At 47.4% G+C, this 23,795-nt stretch overlaps 1 protein-coding gene across 2 annotated transcripts in view; it reads left to right on the top strand.

Annotated features, from left to right (window-relative positions):
* Window positions 1-1,750: 1,750 nt before the first annotated feature.
* LOC148477859 (transient receptor potential cation channel subfamily V member 6-like) overlaps window positions 1,751-23,795 on the top strand; it is a 62,988-nt gene continuing 40,943 nt past the window's right edge. Inside the window, exons 1-10 of one of the 2 annotated variants that reach the window (XM_088456098.1) lie at window positions 1,751-2,063; window positions 5,305-5,409; window positions 8,399-8,496; window positions 9,927-10,049; window positions 11,853-11,993; window positions 12,936-13,034; window positions 13,122-13,294; window positions 15,821-15,967; window positions 19,306-19,518; window positions 19,872-19,958. In XM_088456098.1, coding sequence (XP_088312224.1) covers window positions 5,318-5,409; window positions 8,399-8,496; window positions 9,927-10,049; window positions 11,853-11,993; window positions 12,936-13,034; window positions 13,122-13,294; window positions 15,821-15,967; window positions 19,306-19,518; window positions 19,872-19,958 — 1,173 coding nt within the window. In that variant the 5' untranslated portion in view covers window positions 1,751-2,063; window positions 5,305-5,317. The remainder of the gene's footprint in view (window positions 2,064-5,304; window positions 5,410-8,398; window positions 8,497-9,926; window positions 10,050-11,852; window positions 11,994-12,935; window positions 13,035-13,121; window positions 13,295-15,820; window positions 15,968-19,305; window positions 19,519-19,871; window positions 19,959-23,795) is intronic. The other variant, XM_088456099.1, reaches the window with a different exon arrangement.

Below are 23,795 nucleotides of genomic sequence, written 5' to 3'. Positions count from 1 at the left end.
CATTTTCCATATGTATCATTGGCTGGCCGCCTTGGCTCCGAAGTGGCTTATACTGCATCGCGTTGGTATGGGGGATTGATCTGATCCCTCCCAGAATGTCCCACAGCTGCTGCGTCACTCTGCGCATACGCAGATGGACTCCCGGGTCATAAACCCAGAAGTTCAGGGGGAAGAGCTGATTGCAAAGGACAGCTCTTATTGGAAGAGCTGTCCTTTCTTGTACTGATCGCATATGTTAGTGCATATCGATTGGTAACAATGCGATACCTGGCGTGATATACTCCGCAAGGTTAGGACATCCCGCACTATGTATGCTGAGCTGGACATGAACGCCTGCTTCCAAAGCCAGGGTAGGAGCATATGCACCATTGTTGCCAAAATCCTGATTGTGCCCTCGCGGAGGCGGCAGCCAGGTGGGAGGTCCAGGGGGTTTTGGCCCAGCAAGGTGAGTGGAGCAGGGGGTTTGGAACTGATATTTATTCATTGTGACCCCATCCCCTGCTAGACACAGCTTCAATTCCTTGCATTGTGAAGCGGGTGGGAAGGGGGGCGCAGGGGGGCATGTTGCATAATAAAGCCCCCATTCAGAAAGTGGGCAGTGGTGGCAGCAGCAGGAGATCTCAGGGAGACTTGCCCGCTTTTCAGGGCATCCTGGAGAGCCAGGAGACTGTAAGCAAGCATGAAGTGCGCACTGATGACAATGTTTAGCAGTATCTGGTGCCTGGGAAGTTGTGATCACATCTCTAGATCCATACAGCTTGGCACATGGATGATTATACGCAGTTTTTCTGTACATGCTTCTTTGGAGCAAAGAGCTTGATTCAGACCCGCTCACTAGTTGCGTTCGCTCGCTAGATGCATATGCAAATTTGGCAAGGCAGGCGATTGCACGGCAAGGCATTAGCACGCCCACTATGTCTTGGCGTGCGATCGCATTGTGTATGTAGGCTCCCACCAGCCTGTCTTAAGACGCCCACTTGTGCACGTCATCTCCAGGAAGTGTATGCAACCATCGGTAACATCGAGTACCCTCGGAAGCGTTCGTGGCACTTGTGGTTGACCATACCCTACCACAAGCACTGCGAGCACTTCATTGTAAAATTCAGCCAAGTGACGTGTACTATGACGCTGCCTGTTAATTATGCACGCCTCTGAAACGGCGATAGGACGCTCAGGCACGCCTGTGTTCGCACCTCCATTACCCTGTTTCTAGTGGCCAGCCCCTGACACCACCCACAAATGGCCTCTCCTGTCACTCATTCAGCCGGGCTGTCTATGCGCCGCGAGCGAACGCTTCCCGATCACTCACACTGGTTCGCTCATGCGCATTGCGATGCATACGCATGCACAGAATGCAAACAATCGGCTGGCTGCGTGCGAATGCATCCTAGTGAGCGGGTCTGAATCAGGCCCAAAGTGCACAAAATTTGCATCAGGCTCTTTGTCCTTCAATTCATCTTTTCAGTTTAATAAACAAACTTTCATCAGAAATCATTCATATTTAACGCTATCTGAGCGGGTTGCATGTAGCACGCCCTAACCTGGTGACTTATATATCATATTTGCAGAAAATAAAAAGATGGAATTCGCTGTTGGTCCAAGTACATATAAAACTGAAGCGCTCTGTAGAAAAGATGTGACTTGCCCTTTAAGACTCAGCATGCAGAGAATTGTGCATGTGGTGTCTAAGTGTACAGTGTACAGTAAGTACAGTGTGTTATCTACTGTACCTGACACAAGTCCCTGGTCAGGTCTCTCCACATTCCTGAGTACACTTAGGACAATGGTTCCGCCCCGCTAGAAGATTAGGATCCTATTCAAGCAGAGCAGTGGATCCTGTATTGGGATGTTAAAGACCAGAATTTTGGACCTCAGTCATTCAGCACATGGAACAGAAACAACCCTGACACGTCCTCTCTGTTTATACCATGGTACAGGGAATATGACTTATCCAGAGAGCTGGAGGCTGCAAGAGAGGACACCACCAACTAAGCACATACTGTATGCTACTAGAGTGATGTAATCATTATTAACCATATCTACTGCCCGACGACTCTGCCCAGGTGAGTGGGTCTTACCTGCGGTCATCATATTGTAGGTATTTATTTACTAACACTTTGATAAGAGTTTGTGGATGGATAGCAGTAGCAATTGTCATGTTTGTAAGCGAAAGTGGGGTCAGGGATTAAAAGTGACACAATTTAGAATATTATTCACTCACTAACATCAAAAATTAAAGCCACTTGTGCACAATAATTAGGTGTCATGTTTTTACTGAACGAACAGTTTATTAATAGCTTGAGCAAAGGTATAAAAAGAAGACTCCAATATTGATCAGCCAGTAATATGTCTGTACTAACAATACAAAATATTGTGCAACTCTACATTTTGCAAAAAAATCACCTTTCCTGAAATATGAGCAATATTCTGCAGATTATCAGCTTGCAAGAGGGCCCGCTTACATCTCTGTTTATCAATAACCAATTGTGTATTAATGCTGTTTTCTCAATTATAAAGCACCATGCAATATACTGAGAATAAATAAATGCATGCCACAAATATATGAATTTTACATGGGATAGGTTATTGTGGGGGGGGGTTGATGAGGGCTGAGCTTCATCCATTGCTATTACTGTGTGTGAGTGTATATTTGTATATATAAATAAGCAATAAGCTGTGGCAGTTGTGCACTCTCATGTCATACCCTACACATCGGCTGAGGTGCTTCTCCAGGGACAGCCTGCAGGAAGTCCAAACAGATGTTGCAAATATCCATAAATGGAGAGGAGGGCACTCACCAGACTTCATAAATGAATTATGTTTTTATTAGCACATGTAGAAATTAATGCCAATCAGTTGACATTTTGGTGTTACAGACAACAGCCATTTTTGTAGCTAACATTTTGCAGACCATGGTATGTAGAATTCAGAACTACATAAGGGACACTGGTGATTTCCTCACTAAACTTAAGAGCATTGGTGAAATACCTGTGGGAGGTCTCTTGGCAAATATGGATGTATGCTCTTTATATATCATCATTCTTCATGATGATGGTTTGAATGCATTGAGGACTGCTTTATCAAGTGAGCCACATAATGGTTCCCCCCACTGAATACATTATTGGGTGAACTTGTTTTGAGATATAATCGTTTTGTGTACGGCAAAGATTATTATCTACAGAAGTCTGGGACCGCGATGGGGTCCAATTTGGCTCCATCATATGCAAATATCTATATGACTGCATATTAGAATACACATATATTTCTGATGTACCAATCACATTTTTTAAAAACTTTTATTAATTATATTTTTCTGATTTGGGACAGCACAAGGCAGTCATGTGTTGATACTGTGTCAAGCCTGAACCAATTGGATCACCCTGTGACGTTCATGTTTTAGGTTGATGACAAAAGTATTAATTTTCTGGATTTAACCATCTCTAAAGGGGATAGGGGACTTGACACCATCCTGTATCCTAAACATACAGATCCTAAAAGAGAGTCTACCCATCTCACAATTTCTCCAAGTGGTGTGTAATAATTCATCTGTCATGATTCGGGCTGTCAGGCTGCCAGGATCGTGACTCTTACCTCTCTGGGCACTCTAGCGCGGTCCCTCCGGCGGTGGCGCGGGATCCTGGAAAGCGGCGCTGGGCACAGGGGTTCCCATCAGTCTAAGGGGTCTCATCTGGAGGGAGGTGTGAGCAGGTGAAACTGATAGCGCTATCGCGCTGGAGACTACTGGGCACGGCCATGTTGGATTTTGGTCAGGTGTCTGGTGGGAGCCAATCAGGTCTCAGCTGTCCTGGGAGTGTTTTGCAGCCAATCATGCACTACCTGAGGGTACTAAAGGACTGTCAAGAGGTCCTTTGGTTGCCAGTGCAATGTTTATCACAGCATAGCTGTGAGCTAGTTCCTGTGCTCCCTTGCTCCATACTTGCTGCAGTTCCAGAGTGTCTCAGTGTTACCACTTCTCAGCTCTGTATCTCGCCTGCTCTGCATCCCAGCTTGCCACCTGTACCCACTACCCACTGCGGACCAACCGACCCCGGTCGCTGAGTATAGTCCGCATCCCTTCAGCGGCACCTCGCCGTCCATGTACCCACTCACCTCATAAGTCATACTCCGTTAAGACCAGCTGCCTTCCAGTATCAGCAGACAAGCCTCCATTCCGCATCCGACTCCACTATGGGTCCAAGCCCATGCCATACCGTGACATCATCTAAAGAGAAAATGGAGGTGCAGCTGTGTGAGATGTCAACTAGGTTTGAATAATGAGGGTGCTCACAAAAAAAAACATACAAAGGTTTCTTAAGAAGATGAGACCAAAGTGTGCCAATCAGTCACCAGATAGAAATTCTGCAATGGGCTCTGGTCGGATGATTTTTGCCAGTAAATACGGCAATATGTCACATGTAGTGCAGAAATCACTGTGGCAGATTGTCCATTTATTTCCTCTAATGCAACATTGAAAATGTCGGGCACGGACCCACCAATGATGGCAAATAAGAGCGGCCCAGAAACCTGGTTGCTGCATGTGTCACCTTTAGAGGAATGCTTACAAGTCTGACTTTTCCACACCCACAGAGTGGGGGTAACATCAAGACCATATTTGTGCTACAGTGTACAATGGATCACGCGGTTTATGTACTGACTTGCCTCTGTGGTTTGTGCTATGTGGGCATGACCACATGGAATTTCTGTGAGAGTAATCATAGGACATCCATCAGCCAGGCATTGACAAATAAGACATCAGATAAGCCAGTCGCAGTTGCAGTACATTTACTGGAGGTGGGACACCAAGTAGCGATACTGGAATGTAGCCTAATAAATTGGGTGTCTCCCCCGATTCATGTTTGTGATCATGGTTTCATGTATCAGAAACTTGAAAGTAGATGTATATAGATTAACAGACCAGACACGATTGCCCCTCATGGGATGAATGAGATAGAAATTATTTAGTGTATGTGGTATCTGGTTCCCCCCCCTAGATGTGCAGTTACTTTCCCAGGACAAGTGGAACAGCTGAGTCAGTGTGACCACCAGATGCTTCTGGGACTTGTCATACAGTATCATGCAGGATGTCGCCTATTCTTTGTATCACACATATACAGACTAGGCGGTAAATTTCTAAGATGGGAGTTGTATTAAGAAGTGATGTTGCCCATAGCAACCAATCAGATTCTACTTCTCATTTAGCTAGCACCTTCTAGAAGATAATACCTGGAATCTGATTGGTTGCTATGGGCAACATCACTTCTTCTTAGTAAATTTACCCCTTGGTGTCTCCTCTTCTTGTTTTAGATAAGACACCTCAATGAAGATGCTTGCCCAGAGACTGTGTTACTGTGTTGGTGGTTTAGGATGGATGGAGGAGGAAGTCAATACAGACTTGCTACAACAAAGGAGGTACAGTACCTCCATCTTTTCATCTACTAACATTCATGTAAAGTAGACTTTTGGTTTTCATCACTCCGTAATAACTTGTTCAGCAGCTGCTTTGGGGGAAATGTCTCACTTTAAGCCTCATTCAGAGATGAACACAAACACAAAGGTTAAATGCGTTTGGAAAAAGTAGTATTTTGCTGCCTATTCTGAGTTGGCTGCAAATGTGAGATGCTTCCAACTCTGCATAGACATCAAATGCGCCTTTCTCTCCATGCACGTAACAGGAGCAGATGCTTCAGGAATACGATAGGAAGTGTGGCTTGGCTGTGAGCTCAAAAGATGCTGTAAATCGCGGTACTGGTACATAATGCATGCACTTCGCAGTAAATGCAGATAATAAGGGCCTGATTCAGAGGCGCTCGCAGAAAGCAAGCGCTCGCTCTCAATCAGGGCGGACGCTTTTTCTTTTTGACCCAGCCTCCTGGCCGCTCGCTAAGCTGTGGGTGACCACCCACAGCTTTAGCGGGTGGCCAGATGATGGTCATGATGGTCGCGACCATCGCGACCATAAGGCTTGCGACGAGACCCTTGTGGTAGGGTCTTGTCTGTCGCAAGCCCCAGTGAACTTCTGGCTCTAATAGAGCCGGAAGCTCTCTCACTGACATCACTGGTGATGTCAGTGGGGCCGCCCACAAAAACGGCAGGCGTTCCTTAAGGAACGCCTCTGTTTGTCCAGCCACCCCCCACCATGCCTACAAAACGGGACGAGCTGTCGATCAACATCGACAGCCGCCCCCCGTTTGTAGCGAGCCCCGGAGTGAGAGAATTTCTCTCTCGCTATGAGGCTTGTGCACGGTCATTGCGCACGTTGCGCGTGCGCAATGCACAACCATCGACCCGCTTGCAGGCGGGTTTGAAACAGGCCCTAAGTTCCCACTTTGCTTAGAGCTAAATGAACAAGACACAAACATATTTTTTTTTCGTTATGTCAACACTAATATAACATAAGGGCAGCCTTCACCTTGCCAAAAAAGCAGTAAAGATTATATTTTCTAAAACAACTATTCAGTGCACTGTAATCTTGCTTTTAAATCACAAGCAGTTTCACTATATTCCCATCAGCAGGGGTGCGTTAGATGCATGCGACAAATCAGACAGAGCCTACATCCCTAATTATCAGCCACTTGCAACACCTTGGGCACAATTTACTTTGCCCGCATCTATTCGCCCCCTCCTCCTCCCATGCCAGCTCCCTTGGCATGCAGGGCCATAAATGCGGGTTCTAATTGAAAGGTTGACAGTAAAGAGGTCGACACCAAATGGTCAATAGATCTACAGTCAATAGATCTACATGTAGAAAAAGTCGACGCACAAAAAAAGTCGATATGGGTTTTGGTCGACAGGTACCGAAGGTTGACAGGATCAATAGGTCGACACTTTAAAAGTTTTCTTTTTTTTAAGGGTTAGGGTTAAGCACTTACCAGAGGGTTAGGCACTAGGAGGGACGGTTAGGGTTACACACTTACCCTGATGGTTAGGATTAGGCACTAGGAAACCTGGACGCCTGCACCAACTTCCTGGCCTCATTCTTGTGTCTCGTTCCATTTGTGCTTGAGTGAGGAGATGCTCAAAAAGCCTAACCTGAATGATACCGTAATAAGTTATAATAAGAGATCTGAACAATATTTTCTTTTATATTTTCTTTACACATGGGGCAACAAGTACTTGTTACAAAACTTTCCTGTCTTCAATGCACATGGGGATGGAATCCATTCACATTGTCGACAGTTGCCATGTCGACGTCCATAAAGTCGGCACCACAATGTCAACACTAGAATGCCGACATGGTTCAACATGTCAACATGCACCATGTCGTCATCCTCAGAATATCGACATGTTCACAATGTCCACATATGAAATGCCAACATGCCCAAAGCTGACATTCTCACAATACCGACAGAGGGTTAGGGTTTGGCACTAGGGGGAGGTTAGGGCTGGGGGGGCCGAAAGGGGGTGTTAGGCACTAGGGGGAGATTAGGGCTAGGCTGGAAGGGGGGGGCAAAGTTAGGTACTAGGGGGAGATTAGGCTAGGCTGCAGGGGGAGAAGGGGGTTAGCCACTAGGGGGAGGGTTTAGGCTAGGCAGAAAATACTCATGTCAGATGTCTGTGCCTTAAGTGATGGTCACATGACCGCCGGAAGCCGTGCTGGAGTTGCTGCAGCCATAAGGACCAGGGAAGTGACCGCTGGGCTTCCAGAGACATTATGTCGACATGCTATCATGTTGACATGTCATCCGTGTCGACATTGTGAATGTAGACATGGTCACTGTTGACGGGTTGGGTTCAGGATGCCGGCACTCGGATCCTGGCAGTCAGAATCCCGATGTCGGCATCCTGACAGGGTTAGGATACCGACAGCTGTCGGTAGGTATCCTAACCCTTCTCCTACCCCTACCTCCCCAGTGCCTAAACCTAACCTCCCCCCTAGTGCCTAAACCTAACCTCCCCCCCCTAGTGCCTAAACAAAACCTCCCACTCCCCGCACTCTAAACCTAACACTCCCCCCATAGTGCCTAACCCTAACCTCCCCCCTAGTACCTAACCCTAACCCCTAATCTTAACTCTCCCCCTAGTGCCTAACCCCTAACCCTCCCCCAAACCCAGCTACTTATCTTTGGGATGCCGGCAGTCGGGATTCTGACAGGTGTCGACATGCTAAGCATGTCAGTATTCTGTTTGCCGACATGTATACCGCGTTCACATTCTCATGTCGATCCGATGCATGTTGACATGATACCTGTTGATCTACATCGCACACCCATAGGGATCATTAATCCCTATGAAAAATCTACTTTTTTGCGCAATAGAAATACTCCCGGGCAATAATCAGCTGAGAAATATTTTGAGATACTTATTGTAGGGGAAAGAAGTACGATCCATCTGACTGCAAAATGAGCATTTGTAAAAGTTGTCTCCAGTGGCTCTAAGAGTCAATGTTTTTGGATTTCAGGATCCAGAAGATGCCCATCCTCAAAGCTGCAAAAGAAAACAATGTGGATCTGCTGAGAGAGATCGTAGCATCAGACAAATGTGATCCTTTCCAGAGAGGTACGTACAAAGGCGTGGCGGGGAACACGCATGACATCGATGCATCGGTAACTGGGGAAAAAGAGGTGCAGTAACCGATGTCATCCACATTCTAGATTTCATCGTTCTATTACAGTATAAATAATGTTATTTCTCTCCTTGATTTGTATGTACAAAGGCCAAAGGACTCTGGGCCTGATTCAGACCCACTCGCGAGCGGCTGTCCGCTCGCAAGTGGGTCGATGTTATGGACTGAGCATGCGCACGACGGAGGGAGCTCCGTCGTGCGCATGCGCCAGACGCGACGAGCGAAGGAAAGTCCTTCGCTCGTTGTGTCCGATCAAAGGGGGCGTGCTGTCAATGTTGATTGACAGCACGCCTCCTTTGGTGGGCGTGCCGGGGGCGTGCCTCCCTGACGGGGGCGTTCCCACGGGAACGCCTCCCGTCAGAAGCCGGCCCACTGACATCACTAGTGATGTCAGTGGGAGTGATTTTGGCTCTGATAGAGCCAAAATCACTCCGGAGCTTGCGGTTGAAAACCTCAACCGCAGGCTCCGGCTCGCAATTTCGATGGTCGCGATGGTCTCGACCATCGCGGCCATCACAAAGCACGCTCGTATAGCCTGTGGGTGGTGACCCACAGCTATACGAGCGTCCAGGAGGACGCTCCATGAAAATGGAGCCCGGCCCTCATTCAGAGCGTGCGCTCTGCTCAGAGCGTACGGCTCTGAATGAGGGCCTCTGACGGGGAATAGTGTTAAAAGCAGCAGAAAACACTGAAATACAGAGAGTCATCTATCCCTTTATTCATGAAATCGTTGTTTTATCGCCTTATGAGAATATATGCCAATTAAAGGGCTTGGAGTCGTTTGTTTTTTTTTCACAAAAACTGATCCAAACGCATTTGAAAACATTTAAGTGAAACTAAAGTAATGGGAAAACACCCATTTTCACGTTTTAACATATTGTTTTATCATTTATTTCAGAAACATTAAACTTATTGTAAGTAAAACACACATATTTGCTTCTCAGCATTAATTCACACATTTAAGATTTAAGATAAAGTGAACGGAGGTAAGGTACCAGCCAGTCAGCTCCTAACTGCCATGTCACAGGCTGAGTTTGAAAAATGGCAGTTAGGAGCTGATTGGCTGGTACCTTATCTCCGTCGACTTTATCTCCTAACAAAGCTTAGTAAATAGACCCCTGAGTGACTGAGGGCACATTCTGTCGTCCAGTAGATCCTTACACTGAGAGCTAGTGTGTCATTTACAACCAGTTTCATTTAGCATAAAGTTGTTTTTCTTGGTCATTCATCAACATTAATGGGACAAAATGAATACAGGTAAATAAGAGCACACCTGTTATTTAGGCCTCACCAGTGATCTTCTGTAATATGTGGTCAAGTCACGGCCCTGATAATGTATCTATGCTTCCTTTACTTCCACCAGGAGCTTTAGGGGAGACGGCCCTTCATATGGCAGCTCTGTACGACAACCTGGAGGCAGCAAAGATCCTGCTAACGGAGGCTCCATTTCTGCTCAACCTCCCCATGACCTCTGATATCTACCAAGGTTAATTCAAACAATTCATTTATAAATACTTCATTAGTCTGTTCAAGTCAGGGTCAGATTAAGCCTTCAGGAGGCCCGGGGAATTTAAGTCATGGGGCCCTCCCCCTCTGGTCAGCATCACCACCACTTGTCATCCGGCTGGGTTTGGTATGGTATGCCGGCATTCGGATCCAGGTGATCAGAATCCTCCTCTTAGTGCCTAACCCCTCCCCTCACCTAACCTTCCCCCTAGTGCCTAACCCTAACCCCTCCCCTCCCCTAACCCTCCCCCTAGTGTCTAACCCCTCCCCTAACCCTCCCCCTAGTGCCTAACCCCTCCCCTCCCCCTAATGCCTAACCCTAACCCCTCCCCTAACCCTCCCCTAGTGCCTAACCCCTCCCATTCCCCTAATACCTAACCCTAACACCTCCCTTCCCCTAACCCTCCCCCTAATGCCTAACCCTAACTCCTGCCCTCCCCTAACCCTCCCCCTAGTGCCTAACCCCACCCCCTAGTGCCTAACCCTCCCCCTAGTGCCTAACCCTAACCCCTCCCCTAACCCTTCCCCTAATGCCTAACCCTAACCCCTAACCCTGCCCCTAGTGCCTAAACCTAACCCTCCCCCTAGTGCCTACTCGTAACTCCTCCCCTAACCCTCCCCCTAGTGCCTAACCCCTCCCCTCCCCCTAGTGCCTAACCCCAACCTTCCCCTAACCCCGCTGCTTACCTTCGGGATTCTGGCAATCTGGATGCCGGCAACAGGAATCTGACAAGAGTCTGTATATTGCTCCCACTCGTGGACCCGCCCGCCCCCCACTTGACAGACCCCTTAGAAAATGCACAGGATTGCACAGTGTAGCAGTGTGTACCAGTCCGGGTTGCGGAGGTAGGGGGGGGGGGCAAGGCATTGTTTCCCCCCCCTCCCCTTAATCAGGCTCTGGTTCAATTTGTAAGTAATACATTTTAGGTTAAATACGCTTCTTTGATATATACAGCCCTTCAATCCCATATTAATTAGTGCACATAGTAACCCTAAGATCATTAGAACACAGTCACACTGTCCCAGATAGTTCTAAGAACACAAAATAAGTTGTTTAACTTAAAAAAAATAATATATATATATAGAAAACTTAGGGCCTCATTCAGACCCACTCGCAAGCCACTGTCCGCTCGCAAGTGGGTCGATGGTGTGCACTGCGCATGCGCACGACGGAGGGAGCTCCGTCGTGCGCATGCGCCAGACGCGACGAGCGAAGGACTTTCCTTCGCTCGTTGTGTCTGATCAAAGGGGGCGTGCTGTCGATGTTGATTGACAGCACGCCCCCTTTGGTGGGCGTGCCGGGGGCGTGCCTGCCAGACGGAGGCGTTCCCAAGGGAACGCCTACCGCCAGAAGCCGGCCCCACTGACATCACTAGTGATGTCAGTGGAAGTGATTTTGGCTCTGATAGAGCCAAAATCACTCCAGGGCTTGTGGTCGAAAACCCCGACCACAGGCTTCTGGTCGCATTGGCGATGGTCGCGATGGTCAAGACCATCGCGACCATCATCCTGCACGCTCGTATGTGCTGTGGGTGGTGACCCACAGCTATACGAGCGTCCAGGAGGACGCTCCATTTCTATGGAGGACGGCCCTCATTCAGAGCGAGTGCTCTGCTCAGAGCGTCCAGCTCTGAATGAGGGCCTTAGTGTTGGGTTCGCATAGAGAAGAAATACGCCCCTTTGTTTATAGCTTTTCCATGACCTTGTTAATATCCCATGCCTTATCCCTTACTACAGACTCACTCGTTTTCTCCTTGTTACCCTGACTTCCCCTCTGTAACAGGACAGACAGCGCTGCACATCGCTGCTGTCAACCAAAACATGAACCTGGTGAAGATGCTGATACAGAGAGGAGCCGACGTCTCCACCCCGAGGGCCACCGGCAGCTTCTTCACATTGAAGCCTAAAAATCTCTTCTATTTTGGTACAGTGATGGAATAATTTACATACTATCCAATAATAAAATGGTAAAGACGCAGAGGCCACAGGAGGTCACAGGAGCCCCTGAGTGCAAATCACTCTGAGCAGCGGGTAGCTTTTCATTTATTTCGCTTCAACCTGACCAGAGCCGTAACTAGACTTTTTGGTGCCCTGTGCCAGAAAGAGCATTGGCTCATTTTTCACAGTGGCATAATGCACCCAAAATAGGGCCATGGCCTCATGGGGAAGGGCCAGGGAAGAGATAGGAGAGGCCAGGAGACGCTGGGGATGAAATAAGAGGAAGCTACAAGTGAGAATGATAATAAACAGAAATTTGACAGACCCAAACAGCGCCCCCTGACCTGCGGTGCCCTATGCGATGGCATCGGCCGCACTACACTAGCGCATCTTGACCGGTTTGGTGGCACGTCAGTGTCACACCCTGCAAGAAATATGGCTCCAGCGTCTCAGTTCCCACGGCCATTCAACGCAACCATAGACTCACTCACGACTGGGACAATCTAATGAACTGCGACCGGTGCCACCTCTTTGTACAGAGATGCTGCAACATTTTACGCACATGCTTGGGTTTGCAAAGCCGCAGGTGGGCGTCTGATTCCATTTCCCGGGTGGCTGTGACATTTGCATATTTGTGATTCTCAGCTGCGTACACATTCGCAGCAGCGGCGGCATTAGCGCACGTCTCTGAATCAGTACCCGTGTCTTCATAACTTATGTCAAAACTGTAGATTTATTTGCCCCTAATAAAGCGATGTGTCTAGAGATCACGCCATGACTGAGAAGCTGGCGTCTCTTGGAGAATAATAGCTGAGCTCTGATTAGCATCTCCTGTTGTTGACCTTTAACGAATATGCTCAGGTTCTAACCCCTCTCATTCTATCCGGCTACAATAATATATTGATACATTGTCATTTTTATTCTTCAGGGGAACATATTCTCAGCTTTGCTGCTTGCGTGGGAAATGTTGACATTGTCAAGATACTTGTGGAGAATGGGGCCAACCTGCGCGCTCAGGACTGTTGGGGTGAGAGACAGAGAAGTAATATTACGCCCTTCGTACAACAATGAAAGTTGCGTTGTCATTCTCAGACCGGCTGCTCCCTACTTGCAGGAAACACTGTTCTTCACATTCTGACCCTGCAGCCCAATAAGTCGGCGTCCTGCCAGATGTACGATCTCCTCCTGTCTCTAGACTCGGAGCAGAATTACCCTCGCCTGGACAAGATGCAGAATAACCAGGGGCTCACACCGCTCAAGATGGCTGCGGCGGAAGGGAACGTCACTGTGAGAGCTTTTACTACACGTCTCTTTTGGTGACAATACTGCGCAGTTACATTTCACAAACAAGCAAAAAAACATTTGGCCATTAGTTAATATAAGGCTAAAGGGTCTATTTACTAAGCAGTGTTAGGAGACAGAGGGGTCTATTTACTAAGCAGTGTTTGGAGACAGAGTGAAAAGTGATTAGAAAGTGATAATGTGCCAGCCAATCAGCTCCTAACTGTCATTTTTCAAACACAGGGGTCTATTTACTAAGCAGTGTTAGGAGACAGAGTGAAAAGTGATAAGAAAGTGATAAGGTGCCTGCCAATCAGCTCCCAACTGTCATCTCACAGGCTGTGTTTGAAAAATGACAGTTGGGAGCTGATTGGCTGGCACCTTATCACTTTCTTATGACTTTTCACTCTGTCTCCAACACTGCTTAGTAAATAGACCCCTAAGATGTATCAAGCTTGGAGAGAGATAAAGTGGAGAAGTTGCCCATAGCAGTTGCTGTCTATCATTTTATAGAATGTATTTGATAAATGCTAGGTGGAAGCTGGTTGGTTGCTAGGGGCACTTTAGAAGTTTGATACATTTCCCCCGTGTATTACTGAACTGAATAATATACCTAATGCCATACTTGCCGACTCTTGTTTAATCTTTTTCGGGAGCTACAGCTGGCATTCGGCCCAGCCCCCCTTGCGGGAAAGCCCCCCTCGCGGGTCCGTACGGAGTGTGCGGGGCTAAATGATGTGATTCACGTCGTTTAGCTCCGCCCCCCGCATATGGAACCGCACATTTGTCCTAAAATCCCCCCATCCTGCCCACTTCACTAGGAAGTGGGCGGGAGCGGGAGATTTGCCTACTCTTCAAGGGGTGCGGGGGGTTACCCGAAAAATCGGGAGCCTCCCGTGACTCCCGGGAGAGTAGGCATGTATGCCTAATGCAAGTGTTTGTATTAGGAGGGAATGGCAGTAGTAGAGTAGAGGCAGGGGTTCCCAACCACGGTCCTCAAGGCACACTAACAGTCCAGGTTTTAGGGATAGCCATACTTGAGCACAGGCGACTTAATTAGTGCCTCAGTTATTTTGATTTAACCATCTGTGCACAATCATGGATATTACTAAGACCAGGACTGTTAGTGTGCCTTGAGGACCGAGGTTGGGATTCACTGGGCTAGGGGGTAAATTTGCTAAAGTGAGAATTTTTAGAAGTGAGTTTTAAAAGTGATGTTGCCCATAGCAACCAATCAGATTCTACTTAATATTTAACTAGCACCTTCTAGAAAATAATAGCTAGAAGCGGATTGGTTGCCATGGGCAACATCACTTTTAAATCTCACTTCTAAAAACTCTCACTTTAGTATATTTACCCCTAGGTTAGAAAGGCTCACTTAAGGCTTGTAGAAGCCAGCAATGATTGGGGAGTATGATAACAGTCACCGGTGGGAATAATGGAGACTGGGAACATGTACATACTAGTGATCTGGATAGTAATAGGAGGGGAGAACAAAGGGCCATGTAAGAGCTTGCAATCTATGAGAGAGGGGGTAAACAGGAGGGTGTGCTGGGAGGGAGTGTATAAGGTTGGTCAGAGGTACTGAGTCTTGAAGGCTTTTAGGCTTGTATGAAGCAGTGAGTCTTCAGCACTCATTTGATGGTATGGAGGCTGGCAGCAAAGCTTATAGATGAGTGAGTTCCAGAGCAGAGGGGCAGCACAAGAGAAATCTTGGATGTGGCAGTGAGAGGAGCTGATCAGAGCAGAGGGGCAGCACGGGAGAAATCTTGGATGTGGCAGTGAGAGGAGCTGATCAGAGCAGAGGGGCAGCACGGGAGAAATCTTGGATGCGGCAGTAAGAGGAACTGATCAGAGCAGAGGGGCAGCACGGGAGAAATCTTGGATGTGGCAGTAAGAGGAACTGATCAGAGCAGAGGGGCAGCGCAGGAGAAATCTTGGATGTGGCAATGAGAGAAGCTGTGGTGGCAGTGAGAGAAGCTGATCAGGGCAGAGGGGCAGCACAAGAGAAATCTTGGATGTGGCAGTGAGAGGAGCTGATCAGAGCAGAGGGGCAGCACGGGAGAAATCTTGGATGTGGCAGTAAGAGGAACTGATCAGAGCAGAGGGGCAGAGGGGCAGCGCAGGAGAAATCTTGGATGCGGCAGTAAGAGGAACTGATCAGAGCAGAGCGGTAGCACGGGAGAAATCTTGGATGTGGCAGTAAGAGGAACTGATCAGAGCAGAGGGGCAGCGCAGGAGAAATCTTGGATGTGGCAATGAGAGAAGCTGTGGTGGCAGTGAGAGAAGCTGATCAGGGCAGAGGGGCAGCACAAGAGAAATCTTGGATGTGGCAATGAGAGGAACTGATCAGAGCAGAGGGTCAGCGCAGAAGAAATCTGGATGTGGCAGTGAGAGGAGCTGATCAGAGCAGAGGTCAGGGGGTGGTCAGTGAAGCAGTGGAGAGGAAGCGGGTGGGAGAGTGGACAGGAGTGAGGTAGTAACATGAAGACTTAATTTTTGCTTGTGCTCATCCTTCACGTCCATCTGTAGATGTTCCAGCATATCCTGAAGAAGGGCATCCAGACAGTACATTCTATGGGTCCAAAATCTTACACTCTGTATGACCTGACTGAGATCGATTCCTGGGGGTCTCCATGTTCTGTTCTCCATCTGCTCGCTACTTCTAAAAAGGCTGAGGTACACAATTACATTTGTTTCATAAATATATTGATATAATCCTTATCTCTATATTTGCCCTTCCTGTATCCTGAAGTCTTCTCACAGTGTGGGAGATGTATCCAGCCTGCTGAAGAGTGGAGAAGTTGTCCATAGCAACCTATCATTTTGTAGAATGTACTTGATAAATGTCAGCTGGAAGCTGATGTGGCCAACTTCTCTACTTGTCCACTTCTCCCCTCTTTATGGGGCTTGAAACGTCTCCCCCGCTAGTATAAGGGTCTTACAGTATTCTCCATAAACTCTTTTTGTTTTTGTAACAATTTGATTAGATTTCAAGTTTGTTTTTTTTTAAATCCACAATATTTTACGTTTATGTCTTTACTGATTGTTTCAAAAGCTCCATTTAACTTGCTAGATTGGGCATTCTTTTGTACGTATGCAGTAAACAGGCTCCTCCCACTTATATCACATGAGGGGGGGCAATTAAATCCTGAGCAATGTTGGGCCATGATGTGTTGCTGATCACGCCAATCCTTCCAGTAGCCAAAAACTTACTATGCACCCCTATGAGGCCAGAAAGTAATGCGGGTCATATGACTACTCCCGAATCACCATTCTACCAATCATCACATTGATGATCAGCGATCGGTAGGCAGATCGGAAAAAAACAGCATGTTAAAAATCCCTGGCTCGCCCATCCCGATCATTTTTTTGTTCGGGACTGGTAAATTGAGGATTTCCAACATGTCCTTGCGACGTTGAAACGCGTAGGTGTCTTGCATGTACCTCTGTGATCCCGTGGATACGGCTTATTCTACTACCACCCGCCACCTAAAGACTCCGAGGGGAATTCAATATGAAACGTAAACTTCTCTGTCGAAGTTTACGTTTCATATCGGAGCTTTTACCTGGGATAAAGTATCGGGCGCGCGCCCGCTTATCCCCATATTCAATATGAAACTAACAAAAACGGGAGCCTGCGAAGTGGGATTTGCGTAAAGTTATGAAATTTTCCTTAAAAAAATTGTAGGACCCCCCTAAAGTTGTAAAAACATGGGGGATCACTATGGGTACCCCCGTTTTAGCCTGTAATTGAAAGTTGGAGATTTAAATAGCCGCAGCAGGTGTTTTTTCCCGACATTGAAGAAGTGATGCAGAAGAGCACTTAGGATTTTTTTGTTTGTTTTTTTAAGTGGTCCTATCAAATTTGGGGTACATGAAAATGGGTACTAGCATATTTTGATGTTCCTAAAGTAAGTTTTTAAAAATTCTGCAATTGTGCACCTGCCGCTATAAATCTATTCTAGAAAACACCTGCCGCTATTTATCTATTCTAGAAAACACCTGCCGCATACTTGCAGAATAGCCCTGAACCTATTTCCCTATTGTTAAACAATTTTTTCCCATTTTTTTTTTCACCCCAATTTTTTTATTAATTTTTTGGGGTGTCCCTATTTTTTTAAAAACTTTTTTTGACACAGTTGTTTTTTAAATGGCATTCCCAGGGGTGCAGGCCATTTTTTTTAAGCCTGCACCCCTAAACCCCAATTCTGCACTTTTTTTCGACACCTATTCCATGGTGAAATGTTATCCACGTTTTTTTATCAAAGACTTTTCGAACCTGCGAAAAGTCTTTGAAATTGAATACGGTGTAAAACTAAAACCTGCGATAATGACGTCATAGGTGCGATATTAACGCAAAAACAGAGTTTTCGCTCCCATATTGAATACCCCTATCCGTGACTGCTCGCTGATCATCTCCGGCTACCACAACATCTGAGCATTACTGGCTCACTCACTGCTCACAAGCCGGAGTAACAAGTTTGGTGCTATTCAGAGGAGCAGACTGACCGCTCACACTGCACAGTCCCGCGGTAGACCAGACACGAGACGGGACTGCTTGATGCAATCACGGGCAGACAATCAAGGGGTCCGCCTCACTAACTAACAGCCGGAGCTGTACCTGAAACAGAGTGGGGCTGTCATTACCCCAAGAACGAGGCCCCAGAAACACAGAAGCTGCAGTCATCGGCTACAGTCGCTCCCCGCTGGTCGGGTTCAGGCATCGCCATCTGGACACTAAGGAGAATCACATTTCAGCACCGGCCGTTCGCCCTCATTACGGGACAGGAGTCTGCAGGTAATAACAACTGGATGACAATATACTTTCCACTCAGTGCATGGGCCAGTACCTATTCACTAACGTTCTAGTGATTTTAAATAATAAAAAGACTGCACCTTTATTCCTTCGGAGAAAAGAAAGTTTTCAATACTTGGTCATATCTAGGGATCCTATATTGAAAGACTACATGCTAATTATTTACAAGATCTTTTTAGGCTATCATCACTGTATTACTTTAGATTATATGTTATCTCAATTGCTGCTATTTGTTTGCTTGTTTTATAAATAAATGTTTTATATATTGTCCTAACTATTGACTTGAGTATATTAATCGATACCCCCAGCCTCTGCGACTGTGATCTTTTTTACATATATGTTTTCTATTTATGAGGGTGACTACTGTACCTCATTCAGCCGCACTGAGGGCCTGATTCCTGATTCAGAGGCACACGCTATTTGCGTGCGCTCGCCCTGAATCAGGTCGTCCCTATTTTTTAATTCCGGCCTCCAGGCCGCTCGCACAGCTGTGGGTGACCACCCACAGCTTGTGCGTGTGGCCTGGCGAAGTTCGCGATTATCGCGACCATCGGCATTGCGAGGAAACCCTTGTGGTAGGGTCTCAGCACTCGCAATGCCAAGTGGACTTCAAGCTCTAGTAGAGCCGGAAGGCCACTACTGACATCACGAGTGATGTCAGTAGGGCCGCCCACAAACGGCAGGCGTTCCTTCGGGAACGCCTCCGTTTGTTCAGCCACCCCCCCTACCCGCCCAACAAAACTGGGTGAGCTGTCAATCAACATCGACAGCCACCCCGTTTCTGCGAGCTGCAGAGCGAGTAAAGGTCTCACTCGCTACGGGGCTTGCGCACGCTGTGCATGCACACTGGGCCACCATTGACCCTCTTCCGAGCGCAATGTGCTTGCGAGCGGGTCTGAATCAGGCCCTGAGACTGGAGGTACTTTTCTAACTCTTTAGTGGCTGGGTTTTATTTCTGGTTGGATTTCCCCAATTCCCTGACTCTGGTATTGGCCGTAACGGGGACTTGGGGTAATCCATCGCAGATGTATGGGTTCCATGACCTGTTCCCACGCCATTCTTACGGCACATCGCCAGCATCGCACCGGACCGAAAGTCTTGTATGGTAGAATGTGTGACAGTATTTCAGTGTAAAAGCAAAAGACTGATAGATATAAGATCCGCTTGTCACCATTCTCTCTCTCTCTATCTCTCCCAGGCTCGGCGGATTCTCGACCTTTCCCCGGTGAAAGAGTTGGTCGACGAGAAGTGGGAGAGGTTCGGGCGGCCCTATTTCTGGTTGCTGGCTGCTGTCTACGTGCTGTATATGATTTGTGTGTCTTTGTGCTGTGCTAACCGACCTCTCAAACCTCTGCAGAACCTCTCAACAAATCCCCGGGACATAACACTGCTAGTACAAAAGGACCTCCTGGTAGGACATTTTCTGGACCGGGTGTAAATACGGAAGTTAGTGTAAGCGCGGTGAGCTGGAGGAATATATCAGGGTTACTCACCATTGAAGATAAATATTTTTTTCACTGACCATTTCATCAGAATGTGCTCACGGCTAGCATTTATTACTAGCGTGATGCATAGGGCATGGCTCTATCTTAAGTGCATACACCCATTTTTGCCAGTCATCTGGCTTTTTAACCCTTTGATAAATAATTCCTGAATGAATGACGCCCATGTTGTGTCCTGTGAAGTTATTTACATCACTTTTATTGGTCCTTACAGAGAGTTTCCGATCATATTTCAATAGAGTTCCTGTGTGTGTGTTTTCAGGAGTCTTACACCACGCCAATGGACGAGCTAAGATTAGTGGGAGAAATGATCACTGTTATCGGGGCGCTGGCGATGTTGCTCTTGGAGGTAACTACGTGAAAAAGAAACCTCTAACATGGTGGCTCATTATGCCGCTCTATGAGCCCCATAGTACCAAAAGGTCTGATTTGGAAAAAGTGAGAATAAATTGCTGACTATATTTACAGACCTCCTGTAAAAAAGGGAAAATTTCGAATAAATTTGATTTGCCCATGTAATATCTGTTTTATTTTTTACTTAATGGTTAGAAATGCAATATAATTATCCATTATTAGTATTCATTACAATTGCAGCTGAACAAAGTGTTAATTTTAGAATAGCCTTATAGTACAGTACACCAGTGACGCCATCATCTGTCAGTAATATCTGTATAAATGGTGAATTCCGATGTCATCACTACAGTCTAGTTATGATTCCAGGCCTGATTGCGAGGTGCACACAGTTCATGCGCAGCTGCGATTTATCACGGATTTTCAAGTGTGAAAATATACAGATGTCAGTGTGAGCGTTCCTCTCGTGTATTTTCGTACCATGGACTGAGCTAACCCTGCGACATCCACTCTGCATTTGTGAGCAATGCTCAACTGCGCTGCTGGTTCCGATCCATGCACCATCAGTAGCAACAATGACTTCCCTGCAGCTCGTGTTTGGTGCATGGCCGCCCTCGTAACTTTCTCATAATATGGCCACTGTGACTGCGGTGCTGCGAAATGGAACACAGCCGTGTGTTGAAACATGCTATTGACACTCCCATGACCCTCCCATAACACGCCCATGAAACTCCAATAATATGCCCATGACACTCCCATAACACGCCCATGACACTCCCATAACACCCATAATATGTCCATGACACTCCCATAACACGCCCATGACATTCCCATAAAACGCCCATGACACTTCCACAACACACCCATAATATGCCCATGACACTCCCACAACACACCCATGACACTCCCACATGTCCATAACACTCCCATAACACGCCCATGACACTTCCATAACACACCCATGACACTTCCATAACACGACCATGACACTTCCATAACACGACCATGACACTCCCATAATACACTCATGACACTCCCATAATATGCCCATGACACACCCATGACAATCCCACATGTCCATGACACTCCCATAACACGTCCATGACACTTCCATAACACACCCATGACACTCCCATAGCATGCCCATGACACTTCCATAATACGACCATGACACTTCCATAGCATGCCCATGACACTCCCACAACACACCCATAATATGCCCATGACACTCCCACAACACACCCATGACACTCCCACATGTCCATGACACTCCCATAACACACCCATGAAACTCCCATAGCATGCCCATGACTCTCCCATAACATGCCCATGACACTCCCATAATACACTCATGACACTCCCATAATACACCCATGACACTCCCATAGCATGCCCATGACTCTCCCATAACATGCCCATGACACTCCCACATGTCCATGACACTCCCATAACACGCCCATGACACTTCCATAACACGCCCATGACACTCCCATAGCATGCCCATGACACTTCCATAACACACCCATGAAACTCCCATAGCATGCCCATGACTCTCCCATAACATGCCCATGACACTCCCATAATACACTCATGACACTCCCATAACACACCCATGACACTCCCATAACACGCCCATGACACTTCCATAACACGCCCATGACACTCCCAAAGCATGCCCATGACACTTCCATAACACACCCATGACACTCCGACATGTCCATGACACTCCCATAACACGTCCATGACACTTCCATAACACACCCATGACTCTCCCATAGCATGCCCATGACTCTCCCATAACATGCCCATGACACTCCCATAATACACTCATGACACTCCCATAACACACCCATGACACTCCCATAACACACCCATGACACTCCCATAATACACTCATGACACTCCCATAACACACCCATGACACTCCCATAGCATGCCCATGACTCTCCCATAACATGCCCATGACACTCCCATAACATGCCCATGACACTCCCATAATACACTCATGACACTCCCATAACACACCCATGACACTCCCATAACACACCCATGACACTCCCATAATATGCCCATGACACTCCCATAACACACCCATAATATGCCCATGACACACCCATGACACTCCCACATGTCCATGACACTTCCATAACACGCCCATGACACTTCCATAACACACCCATGACACGCCCATGACACTTCCATAACATGCCCATGACACTTCCATAACACGCCCATGACACTTCCATAACACACCCATGACACTTCCATAACACACCCATGACATGCCCATGACACTTCCATAACACGCCCATGACAAGCCCATGACACTTCCATAACACGCCCATGACACTTCCACAACATGCCCATGACACTCCCACATGCCCACTCCCATAACACGCCCATGACACTCCCATAACACACCCATGACACTGCCATAACATGCCCATGACACTCCCACAACATGCCCATGACACTCCCATAACACGCCCACGACACACCCATGACACTCCCACAACATGCCCATGACACTCCCATGACACTTCCATAACACGCCCATGACACTCCCATAGCATGCCCATGACACTTCCATAACACACCCATGACACTCCCATAGCATGCCCATGACTCTCCCATAACATACCCATGACACTCCCATAATACACTCATGACACTCCCATAACACACCCATGACACTCCCATAATACACTCATGACACTCCCATAATATGCCCAAGACACACCCATGACACTCCCACATGTCCATGACACTCCCATAACACGCCCATGACATTTCCATAACACGCCCATGACACTCCCATAGCATGCCCATGACACTCCCACATGTCCATGACACTCCCATAACACACCCATGACACTTCCATAACACGCCCATGACACTCCCATAGCATGCCCATGACACTTCCGTAACACACCCATGACACTCCCATAGCATGCCCATGACACTCCCATAACATGCCCATGACACTCCCATAATACACTCATGACACTCCCATAACACACCCATGACACTCCCATAATACACTCATGACACTCCCATAACACACCCATGACACTCCCATAGCATGCCCATGACTCTCCCATAACATGCCCATGACACTCCCATAACGTGCCTATGACACTCCCATAATACACTCACGACACTCCCATAACACACCCATGACACTCCCATAATACACTCATGACACTCCCATAATATGCCCATGACACTCCCATAACACACCCATAATATGCCCAAGACACACCCATGACACTCCCACTTGTCCATGACACTTCCATAACACGCCCATGACACTTCCATAACACACCCATGACACTTCCATAACATGCCCATGACACTTCCATAACACGCCCATGACACTTCCATAACACGCCCATGACACTTCCATAACACACCCATGACACGCCCATGACACTTCCATAACACGCCCATGACACTCCCATAGCATGCCCATGATACTTCCATAGCATGCCCATGACTCTCCCATAACATGCCCATGACACTCCCATAATACACTCATGACACTCCCATAGCACACCCATGACACTCCCATAATACACTCATGACACTCCCATAATATGCCCAAGACACACCCATGACACTCCCACATGTCCATGACACTCCCATAACACGCCCATGACACTTCCATAACACGCCCATGACACTCCCATAGCATGCCCATGACACTCCCACATGTCCATGACACTCCCATAACACGCCCATGACACTTCCATAACATGCCCATGACACTCCCATAGCATGCCCATGACACTTCCATAACACACCCATGACACTCCCATAGCATGCCCATGACACT

Source organism: Taudactylus pleione, unplaced genomic scaffold (assembly GCF_031769625.1).
Source record: "Taudactylus pleione unplaced genomic scaffold, aTauple2 ptg000685l, whole genome shotgun sequence".
NCBI classification, from domain to species: domain Eukaryota; kingdom Metazoa; phylum Chordata; class Amphibia; order Anura; family Myobatrachidae; genus Taudactylus; species Taudactylus pleione.
This window is presented reverse-complemented; position numbering and strand designations above follow the sequence as displayed.